This window comes from Esox lucius, chromosome 3 (assembly GCF_011004845.1).
Source record: "Esox lucius isolate fEsoLuc1 chromosome 3, fEsoLuc1.pri, whole genome shotgun sequence".
Taxonomy (NCBI): domain Eukaryota; kingdom Metazoa; phylum Chordata; class Actinopteri; order Esociformes; family Esocidae; genus Esox; species Esox lucius.
This window is the reverse complement of record NC_047571.1, coordinates 2,436,368-2,453,202: the sequence shown is the minus strand read 5'-3', so window position 1 is coordinate 2,453,202 and position 16,835 is coordinate 2,436,368. Positions and strand designations below refer to the sequence as shown.

The 16,835-nt window shown below is 39.8% G+C and overlaps 1 protein-coding gene across 3 annotated transcripts in view; it reads left to right on the top strand.

Annotated features, from left to right (window-relative positions):
- slc44a5a (solute carrier family 44 member 5a) overlaps nt 1–16,835 on the top strand; it is a 185,976-nt gene that overhangs the window by 158,934 nt on the left and 10,207 nt on the right. For all 3 annotated transcript variants that reach the window (XM_029119065.2, XM_034290018.1, XM_029119063.2), the window contains exons 4-10: nt 1,882–1,966; nt 7,629–7,713; nt 7,837–7,965; nt 8,201–8,261; nt 8,342–8,465; nt 8,575–8,658; nt 8,940–9,052. In XM_029119065.2, the coding sequence (XP_028974898.2) occupies nt 1,882–1,966; nt 7,629–7,713; nt 7,837–7,965; nt 8,201–8,261; nt 8,342–8,465; nt 8,575–8,658; nt 8,940–9,052 (681 nt within the window). The remainder of the gene's footprint in view (nt 1–1,881; nt 1,967–7,628; nt 7,714–7,836; nt 7,966–8,200; nt 8,262–8,341; nt 8,466–8,574; nt 8,659–8,939; nt 9,053–16,835) is intronic.

Here is a 16,835-nt window from a genome sequence, read left to right as displayed (position 1 = left end):
AGATCACCCCACAGATGTTCAATTGGGTTCAGGTCTGGGCTCTTTGCTGGACCATTCCAAAACGTTAATCTTCTTCTGGTGAAGCCATGCTTTTGTGGATTTGGATGTGTGCTTTGGGTCATTGTCATGCTGAAAGGTGAACTACCTTATTGATATTCAGCTTTCTAATGAACGCCTGAAGATTTTGTGCCAAAATTGCCTGGTATTTGGAAATGTTCATAATTCCCTCCATCCTGACTAAGGCCCCAGTTCCAGCTGAAGAAAAAGTTGCTTCCACCACCATGCTTCACTGTGGGTATGGTGTTCTTTGGGTGATATGCAGTGTTGTTTTGCGCCAAACATACCTTTTGGAATTATGGCCATAAAGTTCAACATTGGTTTCATCACCACAACACATTTTCCCACGTGCTTTTGGGGGACTTGATGTTTGTTTTTGCAAACTTCAGCCAGGCTTAGATGTTTTTCTTTGTAAGAAAAGGCTTCCTTCTTGCCACTCTACCCGTTAGCCCATTCATATGAAACATGTGGGAGATTGTCACATGTAGCACACAGCCAGTACTTGCCAGAAATTCCTGCAATTCCTTTAATGTTGCTGTAGGCCTCATGGAAGCCTCCCTGACCAGTTTTCTTCTCGTCTTTTCATCATTTCTGGAGGGACGTCCAGTTCTTGGTAATGTCTCTGTTATGCCATATGTTCTCCACTTGATGATTACTGTCTTCACTGTGTTCCATGGTATATCTAATGCTTTGGAAATTATTTTGTACCCTTCTCCTGACTGATATCTTTCAACAATGAGATCCCTCTGATGCTTTGGAAACTCTCTGCAGACCATGGCTCTTGCTCTGAGCTGCAACTAAGAAAATGCCAGGAAAATCCTACTAGAATAGCTGAACTTTATTTCTGATTAATCAGAGTTACTTTGACTTCTATTTAAGATGAGTTTGAATGTGATTGGTTAATTCTGAACACAGCCACATCCCTAGTTATAAGAGGGTGTGCACACTTATGCAACCAGGTTATTGTAAGGTTTTTATTTTTAATTGTTCCTCCTCGAAGATTTGAGTTTGTTTTTCAATTGAAATGTTTTGCACAAATATGGCTGCCACTGCAACTGCTGATGGCAAAGAGTTCAAAGTTATTGAATATTACTACAGAACTGTACCCCTCAGGAATTATGTTAAAATTTAATTATTTTGTAAACCGTGCAGAGGTGTAAAAAGTTAAAAGTACCTGTGTTGTGTTCACCATGTTAGGGACGTTTGTAATTAAGACCAAAATTACCATGTAAAGGGAGTTCATAATTAACAAATGGATAATAAAATAAAAAGGAAGAGTGAAAAAATATACATTTAGGTCACTGGTTAGCTACGAGCAACTTTTATCTGGTAATTTATGTTGTAATTAGAAACTAGTGAACACAATCAAGTACTTTTACTTTGTACTTTTACATCTCTGAAACCATTAACTATTTTGTAAATTGTTGCAATTACTTTTGCTATCAACACACCTAATGCTACTGGTCCCTAATCACTCTCTATTACTGTGGGCCGCATTCTAACCTATGCTTCAGCAGTAGTTACATGTGCACCGGTAACCACTAGACCACCCTTCACCAAAATATTTAAAATTATATTATTTTATCTTTCAAAAATCCCTGCACTAAGGCCAAAGAGTAGTACAACAAGACACAAAATTACGTCTGTAAATCTCTGCCACAGGACACTGATTTTCTTTCATCTTAGCAAAATAAATGAGAGAATAGAACATGATTATTCAGTTGTTTCTCTCTCACACTCTCCATCATCTTCTCTTCTGTCAACTCTACTCTCCTCTACCCTCCTTTCTTCTTCCCTTTTTCCTCCCCACTCCACTCTATTTAGCATGGCTACATGGTGACCCGAGGAAGGTCATCTACCCTACAGACAGCTACGGACAGTTCTGTGGGCAGAAGGGCACCCCAAATGCGTAAGTTCTTCAATTTGTGAATAATGAGTGAGAGATTTGCAAACAAGGTATAACTTGATATCGCTGAGTAATTAGGGATGTACCACTGAGCTGTTTGAGGTCATGGTAACTCCGTTGAGCCCTACTTGTTGCTATTGTTGGAAGTATACTGCCAACATTCTCATAGATTTAGCAGAAATTAGCAGTTGTAATCTTAACGGTAGCAGTTTATTTGGCAGGATGGAAATAACAAGGTAATAACAAGGTTATTTCCAGGAAACAACATTGAAACAAAGAGGAAACAACTGGGTAATGACATGGTAACTATACATCAATAGTAAGCATGTTTCTGTGGAAAATAGTAGTTAACTCCTAGGTAGGTTGTAGGGAAAAAGCTTTGTAACTGAAACGGCAACACTAGGCAAGGGCATGCTAGTTACCCATTTATTGTTTGTTTGTTTATGCTGAAATAAAAATTTCACTTTAAGGAAAGTTCCACAAAACAAGACAGAAGGAAGACCATTATAACCATGTCAGAATTAGTTTCTCCCTTTTCAAACATGTTTAACCTTTTATTTAATGTGTATTTCAAGTGTATCTACCGGTTCCTTGGAAAATTGTTGTTCTTTCCACAAATGTTCATATTGTTGCTGCTTGTAATGGTGTGAATTTTACAGTTATGCTTCTGTACCTATCCCCTATACTTACCTCTAATTTCTATGCAGGGTTGGGGAGTAACGGATTTCAAGTTAAAAGTACTGCAAAATAATAGTACTGGTTAATTGCTTGGAAATACTGTAGGAGGGAAGATCTTTCAAATCAAATCATCAAATAAAATGTATTTATAAACCCTTTTTACAACAGCAGTTGTCACAAAGTGCTTTACAGAGACACCCGGCCTTAAACCCCAAGGAGCAAACAACAGTAGTGTTGAATTTCAGTGTCTAGGAACTCTTTGAGTTTGCAGGGACAAAGCCTGACCATTACATTGCACTATGCAGAAATAAAAATGAAAACAGTGTTGAAACTACAAGGAAACAACTGGTAAATAGCAAGGTAATAGGAGGGGAGATCTTCGCTTTCATTTGCCGGGACAATGTCTGTCTGTTACACTGCAACTACACAGAACATAAAATGCAAACAGTGTTCAAAGAATCTTTTTTTCGGGTGTGCACTTTGTAAACATGTTGAGATGTACAATTTAGGCACACAAACAAAACATTTAGAGAAAGAAAATTTAAAAACATACAAAACAAAGACATACAATTCAACTGAAAAAATCACAAACAACATCAAATAGATCCTCCATTACTGTTTTAAAATGGGCAAGGGACACCAGAGTTGGATCTGCAGTTTGTTCCATAAAAAAGGAGAGAAGGAACTGAAAGCAGTCCTACCCAACTCTGTGGAGACCGCTGGAGTCTTGAATGTAATCCATGTCTGTGATCTGGTTTTGAAATTTGTTCGTCTAGCAGAAATTAGATGATATATGGAGGTAATTTTCAAAGAAGTGCTTGATAAGTAAACAAGAGAGCATGTTGCTCCCACCTCCCAGATAGAGAGGCCCAACCCACATGTTGGTATAGAATACAGTGTTGAGTTTTGTAACTATCACAAGTGATAGACCTGATTGCCCAATGATAAATAGCATCCAGTAGTTTTATTATGTTTTACAGTGGACAGACAAGCCCTGTTTCTGTAAAGGAACTCTATCTTGAATTTTAACTTTTTCTCAATTCGGCAACATGTTTTTTAAAAGAAAGCCTATCTTCTAATCATCATCTAACATTATGAAGAAGCAACAATAGCAAGGTAATAGGAGGGTAGAGCTTCTCGCTTTAGTTTGCTGGGGCAATGTCTGGCCGTTAAACTGCAACTACACTGAAACTGAAGTTGAAACTTAGTGGAAAGAAGAAGGCAAATACAGGTAAATTGCATAGTAATGGGAGGACCTTTGTTTGCATTGCCACCATGCAAGGTAATATAGAGATTACAGGTAAAGGTAAAGGGGATTGGTACAGAGGCATAATTCTATTATTCAGACCATTACTAGTGGTAACAATATGAATGCTAATGCTATATTGCATGTTAATAATACAACAGCATTGCAATAAACTATACGGTGTACTATTGTAAATACAGAGGCATTTAACAATTGAGTTGTGCTGAAATAACAGTAATGTCAGGAAGTAAATTAATTACAGGAGTGCAACATACCAACTGTAATTGACACATTCTGACATGGTTGTAGCAGTTTTCAATCTGTATTGTTTTGTGGAACTTATTTCAGCATAAACAAACAAATGGTAAATGGGTGACATGCCCTTGCCTGGTGTTGCCATCTAACTTAAGCTTTTTCACTACAACTTTCCTAGCAGTTACTGACTATTTTCTGCAAAAATATGTCTACTATTGATATACACTCACCTAAAGGATTATTAGGAACACCATACTAATACTGTGTTTGACCCCCTTTCGCCTTCAGGCCCATATTGATAGGATAGCATCTTGCAGTTGATGGAGATTTGTGGGAAGCACATCCAGGGCACGAAGCTCCCGTTCCACCACATCCCAAAGATGCTCTATTGGGTTGAGATCTGGTGACTGTGGGGGCCATTTCAGTACAGTGAACTCATTGTCATGTTCAAGAAACCAATTTCAAATGTTTCGAGCTTTGTGACATGGTGCATTATCCTGCTGGAAGTAGCCATCAGAGGATGGGTACATGGTGGTCATAAAGGGATGGACAGAAACAATGCTCAGGTAGGCCGTGGCATTTAAACGATGCCCAATTGGCACTAAGGGGCCTAAAGTGTGCCAAGAAAACATCCCCCACACCATTACACCATCACCAGCAGCCTGCACAGTGGTAACAAGGCATGATGGATCCATGTTCTCATTCTGTTTACGCCAAATTCTGACTCTACCATCTGAATGTCTCAACAGAAATCGAGACTCATCAGACCAGGCAACATTCTTCCAGTCTTCAACTGTCCAATGTTGGTGAGCTCGTGCAAATTGTAGCCTCTTTTTCCTATTTGTAGTGGAGATGAGTGGTACCCGGTGGGGTCTTCTGCTGTTGTAGCCCATCCGCCTCAAGGTTGTGCGTGTTGTGGCTTCACAAATTGCTGCATACCTCGGTTGTAACGAGTGTTTATTTCAGTCAAAGTTGCTCTTCTATCAGCTTGAATCAGTCGGCCCATTCTCCTCTGACATCTAGCATCAACAAGGCATTTTCGCCCACAGGACTGCCGCATACTGGATGTTTTTCCCTTTTCAAACCATTTTTTGTAAACCTTAGAAATGGTTGTGCCTGAAAATCCCAGTAACTGAGCAGATTGTGAAATACTCAGAACGGCCCGTCTGGTACCAACAACCACGCTCAAAATTGCTTAAATCACCTTTCTTTCACATTCTGACATTCACTTTGGAGTTCAGGAGATTGTCTTGACCAGGACCACACCCCTAAATGCATTGAAGCAACTGCCATGTGATCGGTTGATTAGATAATTGCATTAATGAGAAATTGAACAGGTGTTCCTAATAATCCTTTAGGTGAGTGTATAGTTACCATGTTGTTACCCAGTTATTTCCTCTTTGTTTCTATGTTGTTTCCTGGAAATGACCTAGTTAATACCTCGTTAATTCCATCCTGCCAAATAAAATGCTACCAACTCAACAAAGCCTTTCTGCACTCCTGTTTCTGTGAAAAGCTCAAAAATAGGTAACCATTTGGAAATAAAAAGATGCAAGTACTCACCATCGATGATATGAAATTTAGAGTTTGACCGATGTTTTCAGTTCTGATTAGGTACAAAAGTTAAACTAAGAATGAGCTGAATTTAAAAGTTATATTAGGTATATATTTGATAGATAAAAAAGTTAATTTAACAGTTATATTATCTAATGCATTTATGGGTCGCATTGTATGCTTTATCTCTCCAGTGTTTTGCTTTAAAATGGATTGGACATTTTTATTTCTAACTAACCCTAATGTGGCAATAGGTTTGGACTCTCTTTGATTCCGTAGGACCTCAGTGCTATAGTTAATACACTGCAAAAAAATTATTAAGGGAACACTTAAATCACACATCAGGACCTGATGAAGGAAATATATTAAAGATCAACATCTTTACTGTATTGTGTCATTTGGTGAAAATTAAAATGATGCAACAATGGTCAATGGAAACCAAAATCGGCAACTAATTGAGGGCTGCTCCTCCTTTTTCTCCTCACACAAAGGAGCATATATCAGTCCTGCTGCTGGGTTGATGCCCTTCTACGGCCCTGTCCAACTTTCCTTGTGTAACCCCCCATCTCCTGATATCTCCTACATGCTATTAAGACTGTAATAGGAGACACAGCAAACCTTCTTGCGACGGCTCATATGGATGTGCTGTCCTGGAGGAGCTGGACTACCTGTGCAACCTGATTAGGCTACCTGCTGTCCCTGTCCTTGTCCACCTGGTCATACTTTTGACCTAGTCTAGAATCAAATAGACTCTGGATTTAGCCCAGAGAAATTTATTTATTATTCTAATTGGACTCTTAATATCACACCCGGCACAGCCAGAAGAGGACTGGTCACCCCTCTGAGCCTGGGCCCTCTCTAGGTTTCTTCCTAAAATTCGGCCTTCTTAGGGAGTTTTTCCTAGCCACTGAAATCCAACACTACAGTTGTTTGCTCCTTGGGGTTTAAGGCCGGGTGTCTCTGTAAAGCACTTTGTGACAACTGCTGTTGTGAAAAGGGTTTTATAAATACATTTGATTGATTGATTGATTGATTGAGGTACCACTTCATGCTACCAGTAGTGACAAGGACACTAGCAAAACGTAAAACTAGAGAATCGGTCAGGAAGGATAAGGAGAAAGTGATTGTCTGTTGTCACCACCTGTAAAACCATTCCTTTTTTCTGGGTTGTCTTGCTGTTGCCTCTCCATTGCACCTGTTGTCACTTTCATTTGCACCAAAATAGGTGACATTGATTCACAATCGCTTATGCTTCCTAACTGGACAGATTGATATCCCTGAAGTTTAATTGACTTGTGATCCCTTAATTTTTTTTGCAGCATATATCAAGTTATCACTGAAATAGCTCACACCTCCACACACATCTTCTATTGTCAATGGAATTAAACCGATTGAAGAAAAAATCCAATACTACTTTCACATTTCTCACTGTGGAATATCTTTTATATAATTGTAATATATCTGTTCGACAGGATGTAACCCTGCCAATGATTAAAGTAGTTTTTCAGGGGCAGCTGTGGAGCAGTGATACGGCTGTTTGTGGTGCAGAACAGTGAGATTGGGAGTGGTATGTTTACTCCCAGAGAGCTAGGGCTCTCAGATCTTAGCAGGTCATAATTAGCACAGTGTTGTTATCCCAGGCTTAAGGGATTATGATGGAGTTTAGTCTGGAACACACGTTAAAGAGATCCTAGTGGCTATATTACTCTCACCTATTCCACAAGCATACTGAGGGATATCATATTGAAATTCACCAAGATTCAAAGAGATTATACGAGTGGAAGGGAAGAGAAAGTTGGCTACTTTAACATCACTTTGAGTTTATTCAAGTTTTCTTTTATCTGAATGTATATGCTGTACTCTACAGCCATCTGGTAGAAGAACTGTATTAGCACTAAACATTTTCAATTTATGTTTGCATTTTCTCTGTAGAAAAAAACCTATACTGTTCTTCTTCAACATCCTAAAATGTGCCAGTCCTGCTGTCCTCATCAACCTACAGTGCCCGACCACTCAGGTATTCACAACATATTGGTCACATGATGTTGGATTTATTCTGCAATACTGTGAGTATTTAACTGTAGTTGCTGTTCAAATGAGGATGGCTTACCGACTTTCAATGCTTTTAATACTTCCTCAGATGTGTGTTTCAAAGTGCCCGGACAGATTTGCCACCTACACAGATATGCAGCTGCAATACCAAATCACCACAGCCCCCTGGGAATACTACAAGCAGTTTTGCAAACCAGGCTTTAACAACCCAATAAAAGTGTGTAGCTAGGCTTAAAACAGAGAGTTCAAACCACTATTTTGTTATACATGGTGCCATATTGCATAGTTTTTTGGCTTCACAACAAGTTTTCTAAAACATAAACTACTTGTAAAGTGTCCCTCAGAATAGTTTGGATATGTCAAATATTGTTTTAATCCAATATGTTATGTTGCTCATTTTCTACTCATTAAGTACAAAATTACTCCGACTTTCTTATTTTCATTTATTTTAGCCTGTTGCACAAGTATTACTGGATGAGGACTGTCCATCAATGATTGTGCCTAGCAGACCATGTAAGTACAGAGCAGCAAATGGCAGCAAATGACAGGCAATTATGAAATGACCTTTCTGAATAATTGTTCCTGTCTTTCAGTTCTACATCGCTGTTTTCCTGACTTTATCACTTTAAATGGAACCCTGACAGTGGCCAAAAGAAAACACTTCAAAGACTCCCTTGACACAGCCCATAGTGTGACTGAACTAAGAGACGCCGCCAAGTGAGTTAAGACATTGTTCATATTTTGTTTTACTAAGACACCAGCAAGACATTTTTAATGGCTGCCATTTGAGTGTCAAGTCTTAAGTCCATGGTTTTATATCCTACAGCGGTATCACAGGTCTGGTGGATGCTAAAGAAGTTGGCATAAAAATTGTGGAGGACTACGCTTCCTCATGGAACTGGATCTTAATGTAAGACTAGTCACTAGCATCCACATCAGCGTTGTAAAAAAAATTATGTTCATTATTTTCTGTGTATTTTCGTTATTGTTTGCCTGAACAAACTGCTGTTGGTTCTTTGTGCATTTTGAAAAAGATTTGCTGACTAGATATAGCGCTATTGCTAACTAGTATTAGAGTGGGTAGTGGCTCCCATTGACCTCTCACTTCGTACTGGACGCAGACAATTGAAAAAGCTATCCATTTGACTCTGATAGCTTCTGTTATTTTAAATGTGACTATTCTATTTCCAGAGGTCTAGTGATGGCTCTGGTGATCAGTCTGATATTTATCCTGCTGCTACGTTTCACTGCTGGACTCCTCCTCTGGTTCACCATCATTGCTGTCATACTGGTGATCGCGTATGGTTAGTTTGTGTGTGTGTGTATATATACACTGCTCAAAAAAATTAAGGGAACACATAATCATCACAGCATAACACCAAGTCATAAAACTTGAGCACTCGGGGGGTGCTCTGGAATGGCAACAGCAAGACAACCCCGAAAAAGGGAATGGTTTTGCAGGTGGTGGCCACAGATAATTGCACTCTCCTTATTCTTCCTGACTGATTCTCCTCTATATTTGTGTTTTGTTAGTGTCGGTGTCACTACTGGTAGCATGAGGAGGTACCTACACCCCGTTCGGATTGCACAGGTAGTCCAGCTCATTCTGGAGTTTTGCAAGGTTTGGTGTGTCTCCCAGGACAGTCTCAAGAGCATGAAGGAGCTACCAGGAGATGGGCCAATACATGAGGAGAGCTGAACAGGGCTGTAGAAGGGCATGAATCCAGCAGCAGGACGGCAAGTATCTGCTCCTTTTGTGTGAGGTGGAACAGGAGGAGCACTGCCAGAGCCCTACAAAATTGGTGTGCATGACCAAACTGTCAGAAACACACTCCATGAGGGCCCGACATCTTCTAGTGCTCACAGCCCAGCACCGTGCAGCACGTTTGGCATTCGCCAGAGAACAGGCAGGTCCCCCACTGTTGCCCCATATTCTTCACAGATGAAAGCAGGTTCACATTTGGCAGACGTGAAAGAGTCGGGAATGTGACAGACGTGAAAGAGTCTGGAAACCCTTTGGTAAATGTTAGGCTGCCTGCAACATCATTTTGTATTGGTGCATCCAAAAGTGCCAAGTAGCACCACACACTGTCCAGGAGCTCACTGATGCCCTGATCCAGGTCTGTGGGGAGATTCCCCAGGTCACCATCCATCATCTCATCAGGAGCATGCCCAGATGTTGTTGGTAGTGCATACAGGAATGTAGAGGTCATACACAATAATGAGTCACATTATGAGTCGTCCTGATGACATTTACACAAGTTGGAACAGCCTGTGATTTCAATTGTCTACTTTGATTTTCAGTGCGAGTTTCAATCCAGCACTCAATTGGTTGGTGATTTTGGTTTCCACTGACCGTTACATTATTTTGTTCTCAACGAATTACACAATGTCCAGTAAAGATTTTGATCTTTAATATATTTTGATGATGAGAATCAGTACCTCCAAGTCCGAGGCCATGGTCCTCAGTCGGAAAAGGGTGGCTTGCCCACTTCAGGTTGGTGGAGAGTGCCTGCCTCAAGTGGAGGAGTTTAAGTATCTAGGGGTCTTGTTCACGAGTGAGGGAAGGATGGAACGGGAGATTGACAGACGGATCGGTGCAGCTTCTGCAGTAATGCGGTCGATGTATCGGTCTGTCGTGGTGAAGAAAGAGCTGAGCCGCAAGGCGAAGCTCTCGATTTACCAGTCAATCTACGTTCCTACTCTCACCTATGGTCATGAGCTTTGGGTCATGACCGAACGGACAAGATCCCGGATACAGGCGGCCGAAATGAGCTTTCTCCGCAGGGTGGCTGGGCGATCCCTTAGGGTGAGAAGCTCGGTCACCCGGGAGGAGCTCAGAGTAGAGCCTTTATCTGTTCCGGATGCCTCCTGAACGCCTTCCCGGGAAGGTGTTCGGGTCCCGTCCCACCGGGAGGAGACCTCAGGGAAGACCTAGGACACGCTGGAGGGACTATGTCTCCCGGCTGGCCTGGGAACGCCTCTGTGTGTCCCCGGAAGAGCTGGAGGAAGTGTCTGGGGAGAGGGAAGTCTGGGCATCTCTGCTTAGACTGCTGCCCCTGCGACCCGGCCCCGGATAAGTGGAAGAAGATGTATGTATGTATATATTTTGTTCATCTAAACCAGATGTGTAATTTGAGTGTTCCCTTAATTTTTTAAAGTAGTGTGTATATGGCTACTAGTGGGTACGTGTGTGTATGTACGCGTTTACTTGTACGTGTGTGTGTGTGTGTGGGCGTGACTACTTGTACCTGTGTTATAGAAATGTACATAACATTTTAAGTCTCATAAAAGATGCTTACATACAAAGCAATTAATAACAATGATAATAATAATGATACATTCATTTTGTAAAGCACTGTCCATTAATAACCTCAACATGCATTGAAATATGAAATAAAAGTCATATTTTTGATAACACTTTACTTGAAGTGTAGTGTCATAACATCGTCAAAACTCTGTCATAACTATGTCATAATGTGTCATGTCAGCTGAAATATTGTAAATATTGTACTGTATGCGAATGGATGATAACAGCCTTCTGAGCCAGTAGGCTAGCAGGCCCCTTCTGACCCATATCTATGAGGCTGATAACCACTGATAACGCCCATTCAATCCAATGATAACATTCGAACCGCCTGCCAAAATAATCCCGATTTATGATTTTATCCCGATTAATAACAATCCCAATAACAACTCTGTTTTCTAACTGTAGTCTTCCAATACATTAATATTGTTCTTGTCCATTTAAAAAGCCATTACAATAAAAATAAAATAAATGTTTTTTAACAATTAACTAATACTATAATAACATGTAAATCTCTAAATGTATATGGTTGCCAGCTTCATTGACAATACATTGCTGAGGATGTTTAGTGGCATTTAGAATTGCCATTTGTACTGCATTTGCCTTCATTGCACATCTATACATTGCACATCTGTACTTCACATCTGTAACATACATTATACTTAATACAAGTAAATTTTCTGCCCTCTTCTATTCACACTCCTTGTTAGCATTTTGTTGTACTCTTCTTGTGTCTGCTCAGTGACAAAGTTGAATCAAATAAAAAAAAAAATCTATTGAGATATACGCTCCACCAGTTAAATGAAACCAGTAGTCACCACTGCTACCTGAATCTTCTGTTTTTAAATATATATATATATATATATATATATATATATATATATATATATATACACATTTGTTATAATTTATTTTTGTCTGCTCAAATTTTACTGAAATCATATTTTACACATCCCATTAGGATGACACCAGTGTGTACACATTTTTTAAATAACACCTTTTACACCTTGTTGAATACATAACAGAAATATCTGTAATTTTCTCGTGTTGTGCTGGTCTTACAGAGCGCTGGATTCAAACTCATGGCCAAAATGGAAGAAAACATTTGAAATCACAGGCTGTTCCAATTTGCTTGAATTTCATCACAGTATGCATATATATATAAACAGAAGATTCAGGTAGCAGTGGTGGTACAATAGTTGTTTGTAATAGTATTTTGTTGTTTGTTTATATTTGTTTTAATAAAATGCTTATAATTGAAAGATGTTTTTTAAATGTAATTATATCTCTGTCCAAATGGTGCAGGTATTGAGATTAAAATTTTGATCAATTTCCATCTTAGGTTTATTTAATTTTGAACATACCCTCTCACTTTAAATTGTCATTAATTAATTAGTTTGAGGTGTTACATGTTTTAACTATTGTGAATCAGACTCTGCTTCATTTGACTACACCAAAACGTACTTGCTTAGTAGGTGTAACTACTGTGTATGTATGTGGGAACAGATACTGCTTCAAATTAAAGCCCTCTTTCCTTGTAACTACACTGTAACTATGTGGGAACAGTCAACGCTTCAAATTACAGCCCTCTTTCCTTGTAACTACACTGTAACTACATGGGAACAGTCAACACTTCAAATTACAGCACTCTTTCCTTGTAACTGCACTGTAACTATGTGTGAACAGACACAGCTTCAGATTATAGCCCTCCTTCTTTGTAACTACAGTGTATTTACGTGGGAACAGACGCCACTTCAAATTACAGCCCTCTTTCCTTGTAACTACACTGTAACTGTGTGGAAATGGACACTGCTTTAAATTACAGCCCTCTTTCCTAGTACTTACACTGTAAGTGTAAGTACCGTTGTTCCAATGTTGTTGGTACCGTATAAGAACTAGTTAAAGATGATGGACTTACTAGGAAATTACATGATAAGTAAGGGTGAAGTTCACAATGTATAGGAAAGAATAAGCTGCAACAGGATGATGGCGTGAAGCTATGTTATGGAATATTAACTGGAAACAAATGATAATTTACCACATTTATTTTCTTTTTATCAGGTGTTATTACAAAATAGACTAGTTTTAATTTGTATTTCCACCACAAGCTAATGGATCCATTTGTATCTACATTTGGAAACAACACAACATTAGAAGATTTGCAGTGAGCCAGGCACCTTTGGTTATCCACATTTAAGTATGCCTTCTAATGTTAGAGTTTAATTGTCCTCAACAACAGTAAAATCTGACAAACTCTTATTTGTTAAGCCTATCCATTTCATTCGTCAGCTTCTCGCTTTCAACGCGACAAAATAATAGCCTACATTAGAGAGCTTTCGATCTGGCATATTGAGAAAAAAACTTTAATGTGGCCAACTATTATGAGGAGAAGCATTGGGGGCTGTAGGACATGTTATGGAAAGTTTGAACTAAGGTGCATTTGAGAGATGTCTGTCTTTCCATTGGCTGGTATGTAGATCTTTACTTTGATTGTGACACACGTCTGTATAATATCAGAGGATTATTAGGTATTTGGGCCATGTCCTCTTGCCTAGACAAAGAAGGGTGTCAGTCCTTTCTGTTCCTTAGGAATGTGGTCCTTGGGGGGAAGTAAGATCAGTTGGCCCCTTTAGGTAAACACAACAGTAAACATTATGGCAGGAAGGATAATGTGGGGGGACAGCCCACCCTTTGGGTAAAGCCTTTGTGACACAAGACAGATGGGCAACAACTTACCACACCCCATATCACTGTAATAAATATGGATTGTGCATATGTGGAATCAGAGACTCCTCGGACGATTATGTTGGTAAGCGTTTGACGCGTCTCTCCTGTTAGCAAATAATATAAAAATGGTTAACTTGTGCTTAGAGAATTTTGTCTCTGTACTTCCATATTTAAGAGTGTCGATCGATGGAATTACCATCACAGACACCCAACAGATAAGTGCTTTCTGTGGCTTGATTCGTAACACACATCTATAATCAATTCATACATTTGCGATTGATGTCAACAGGGCTTTTGGTTTGGTAATAACTGATTTCCCGAGGGTGTGTTGGCGTTGAAAAGTTGCGCAAAGCGGGGAAATGCGCATCATTTTTATTTTCTCTAAAATCCTTAATTCTGTTTGTGAACTTGCAATAAAAAAATTAAATGTGACTTAAAAAAGTAAATTCATAAGCACAAATAAGAATGACTATTATATACTTTCAAAATAGCATTTTTATCACCTGTCTGTTTACTAAATCGGTTTTGGAGTAGTATTGTTCTTTCTTAAGTACATGTAACACCTACATTGTTCCTGCATAACTACCCATTCTTACCACATACTTACATTCTTATTAATACATAGTTATGTGGGAACTACCTTGTAAGTAACAGGCTGTAATTTGAAGAGTTTACCAGTTTTTTATTATTATTATTAGGGGTCCAAGCAGCGATGCTGCGGAACCCTATTGTAATTGTTAGATTTTCCTTCTGTCATTTTTCAAAGTTCACTTACTTCTGCTGGCTAACTTTTATTGTAACTTTGCACGCTGTTAGAGGGCTATGCCAAACTAACGCACAGCTATTTTGGTGTCCATAGGCCCATGCCTCTGGCACCACCATCGGGTCAAAGTTGCGATTTTCCAATGCTCATAACTTGGGCTCTGATTGCCCTAGAGACATAAAAGTGGTATCATATGATGCATGGGCAAACTTGGTCTTTTGCTTGAATGCATCTGGTTGTTGTACTGCAATAAATAGGAAGTTGGTAGTGAAAACCATGTGACTGCCACGGGCCAATGAAATTCATGCTATGAATCAATGGCTTTAAAAATGTTTGATCGCCATCAAACTTGATCAGTATAAGCTCCTTTAGGCCCCGAACAACCAGTAAAGTATCTAACCCTGACCATAACCTCACCCTATACCCTAATAATAACCTTGCACAGCAGGCAAAACACATTTATTTTCTTTCTTATGGGATTCACATTCAACTGTACATCATAACAGAATGGCACAATCATAAAACAAAACACGGCAACAAAGAAAAAAAGGAACTGACCCCTGTTCATAAGTATGCATACCCTTAGTTCTTAATACTGTACTAAGGGCGGTTAGTATCAATGACAGCCTGCAGTCTTTTGTAATAGTTGTCTATGAGGCCCCGAATTCTTGCAGGTGTTATAGCTGGCCATTCGTCTTGGCAAAATGCCTCCAGGTCATGCCAAGTCTTTGGTCGTCGTGCATGAACCGCACGTTTGAGATCTCCCCAGAGTGGCTCGATGACATTAAGGTCAGGAGACTGATGGCCAATCCAGAAACTTTTCATGCTGTAATCACTGGAGGGTCAATTTAGCCATTGTCGTGCTGGAAAGTCCAAGAGCGTCCCATGCACAGCTTTCGTGCAGAAGAATGCAAATTGTCTGCCAGTATTATCTGATAACATGCTGCATTCATCTTGCCATACATTTTCACAAGATTCCCCGTTTCTTTAGAGCTCACACACACCCAGAAAATCAGTGAGCCACCACCATGCTTCACAGTGTGGATAGTATTCTGTTCACTATAGGCCTTGTTGACACCTCTCCAAACATAGTGCTTATGGTTGTGACCATAAAGCTCTGTTATGGTCTCGTCACTCCAAATTACAGGTTACCAGACGCTGTGAGGCGTGTCAAGGTGTCAGGCATTTTGTAACCAGACTTTTTTGTGGAATTGGCGTAGTCAAGAGCGGGAAAAAGGAGCAAACACAGAAATTACACTGTCTATAGCCATATGGTCAATATATCTGTTACGGCCATTCAAGCTAGAACAATTCTGAAATCTTTTGTTTTGCAATTTTAATAAAAAAAACAATGTTAGAAGAAAATACACACATTAATGAAAAGTCAGTGTCCTATAGTTACACTGAACAAAATTATAAACGCAACACTTTTGTTTTTGCTCCCATTTATCTATGTACACAAAAGGCCTATTTCTCTAATATTGTTCACAAATCTGTCTAAATCTGGGTTAGTGAGCACTTCTTTGATGAGATAATCCATCCACCTCACAGGTGTGGCATATCAAGATGCTGATTAGACAGTATGATTATTGCACAGGTGAGCCTTAGGCTGGCCACAATAAAAGGCCATTCTAAAATGTGCAGTTCCATCACACAGCACAATGCCACAGATGTTGCAAGTTTTGAGGGAGCGTGCAATTGGCATGCTGACTGCAGGAATGTCCACCAGAGCTAATTATGAAATTAATGTTAATTTCTCTACCATAAGCCTACCAAAGGCGTTTCAGAAAATTTGGCAGTACATCCAACCGGCCTCACAATCGCAGACCACGTGTAACCACACTAGCCCAGGACCTCCACATCCAGCATCTTCACCTCCAAGATCGTCTGAGACCAACCACCAAGACAGCTGCTGCAACAATCAGTTTGCATAACCAAAGAATATCTGCACAAACTGTCTGCAGTTCATCATCGTAACCAACTTGAGTGGGCAAATGCTCACATTCGATGGCGTCTGGCACTTTGGAGAGGTGTTTTGTTCAAGGATGAATCCCGGTTTTCACTGTACAGGGGAGATGGCAGACAGCATATATGGCATCGTGTGGGTGAGCGGTTTGTTGATGTCAACGTTGTGGATCGAGTGGTCCATGGTGGTGGTGGGGTTATGGTACGGGCAGGCGTGTGTTATAGACAATGAACACAGATGCATTTTATTGATGGCATTTTGAATGCACAGAGGCCCATTGTTGTGCCATTCGTCCACGATCATCACCTCGTGTTGCAGCATGAT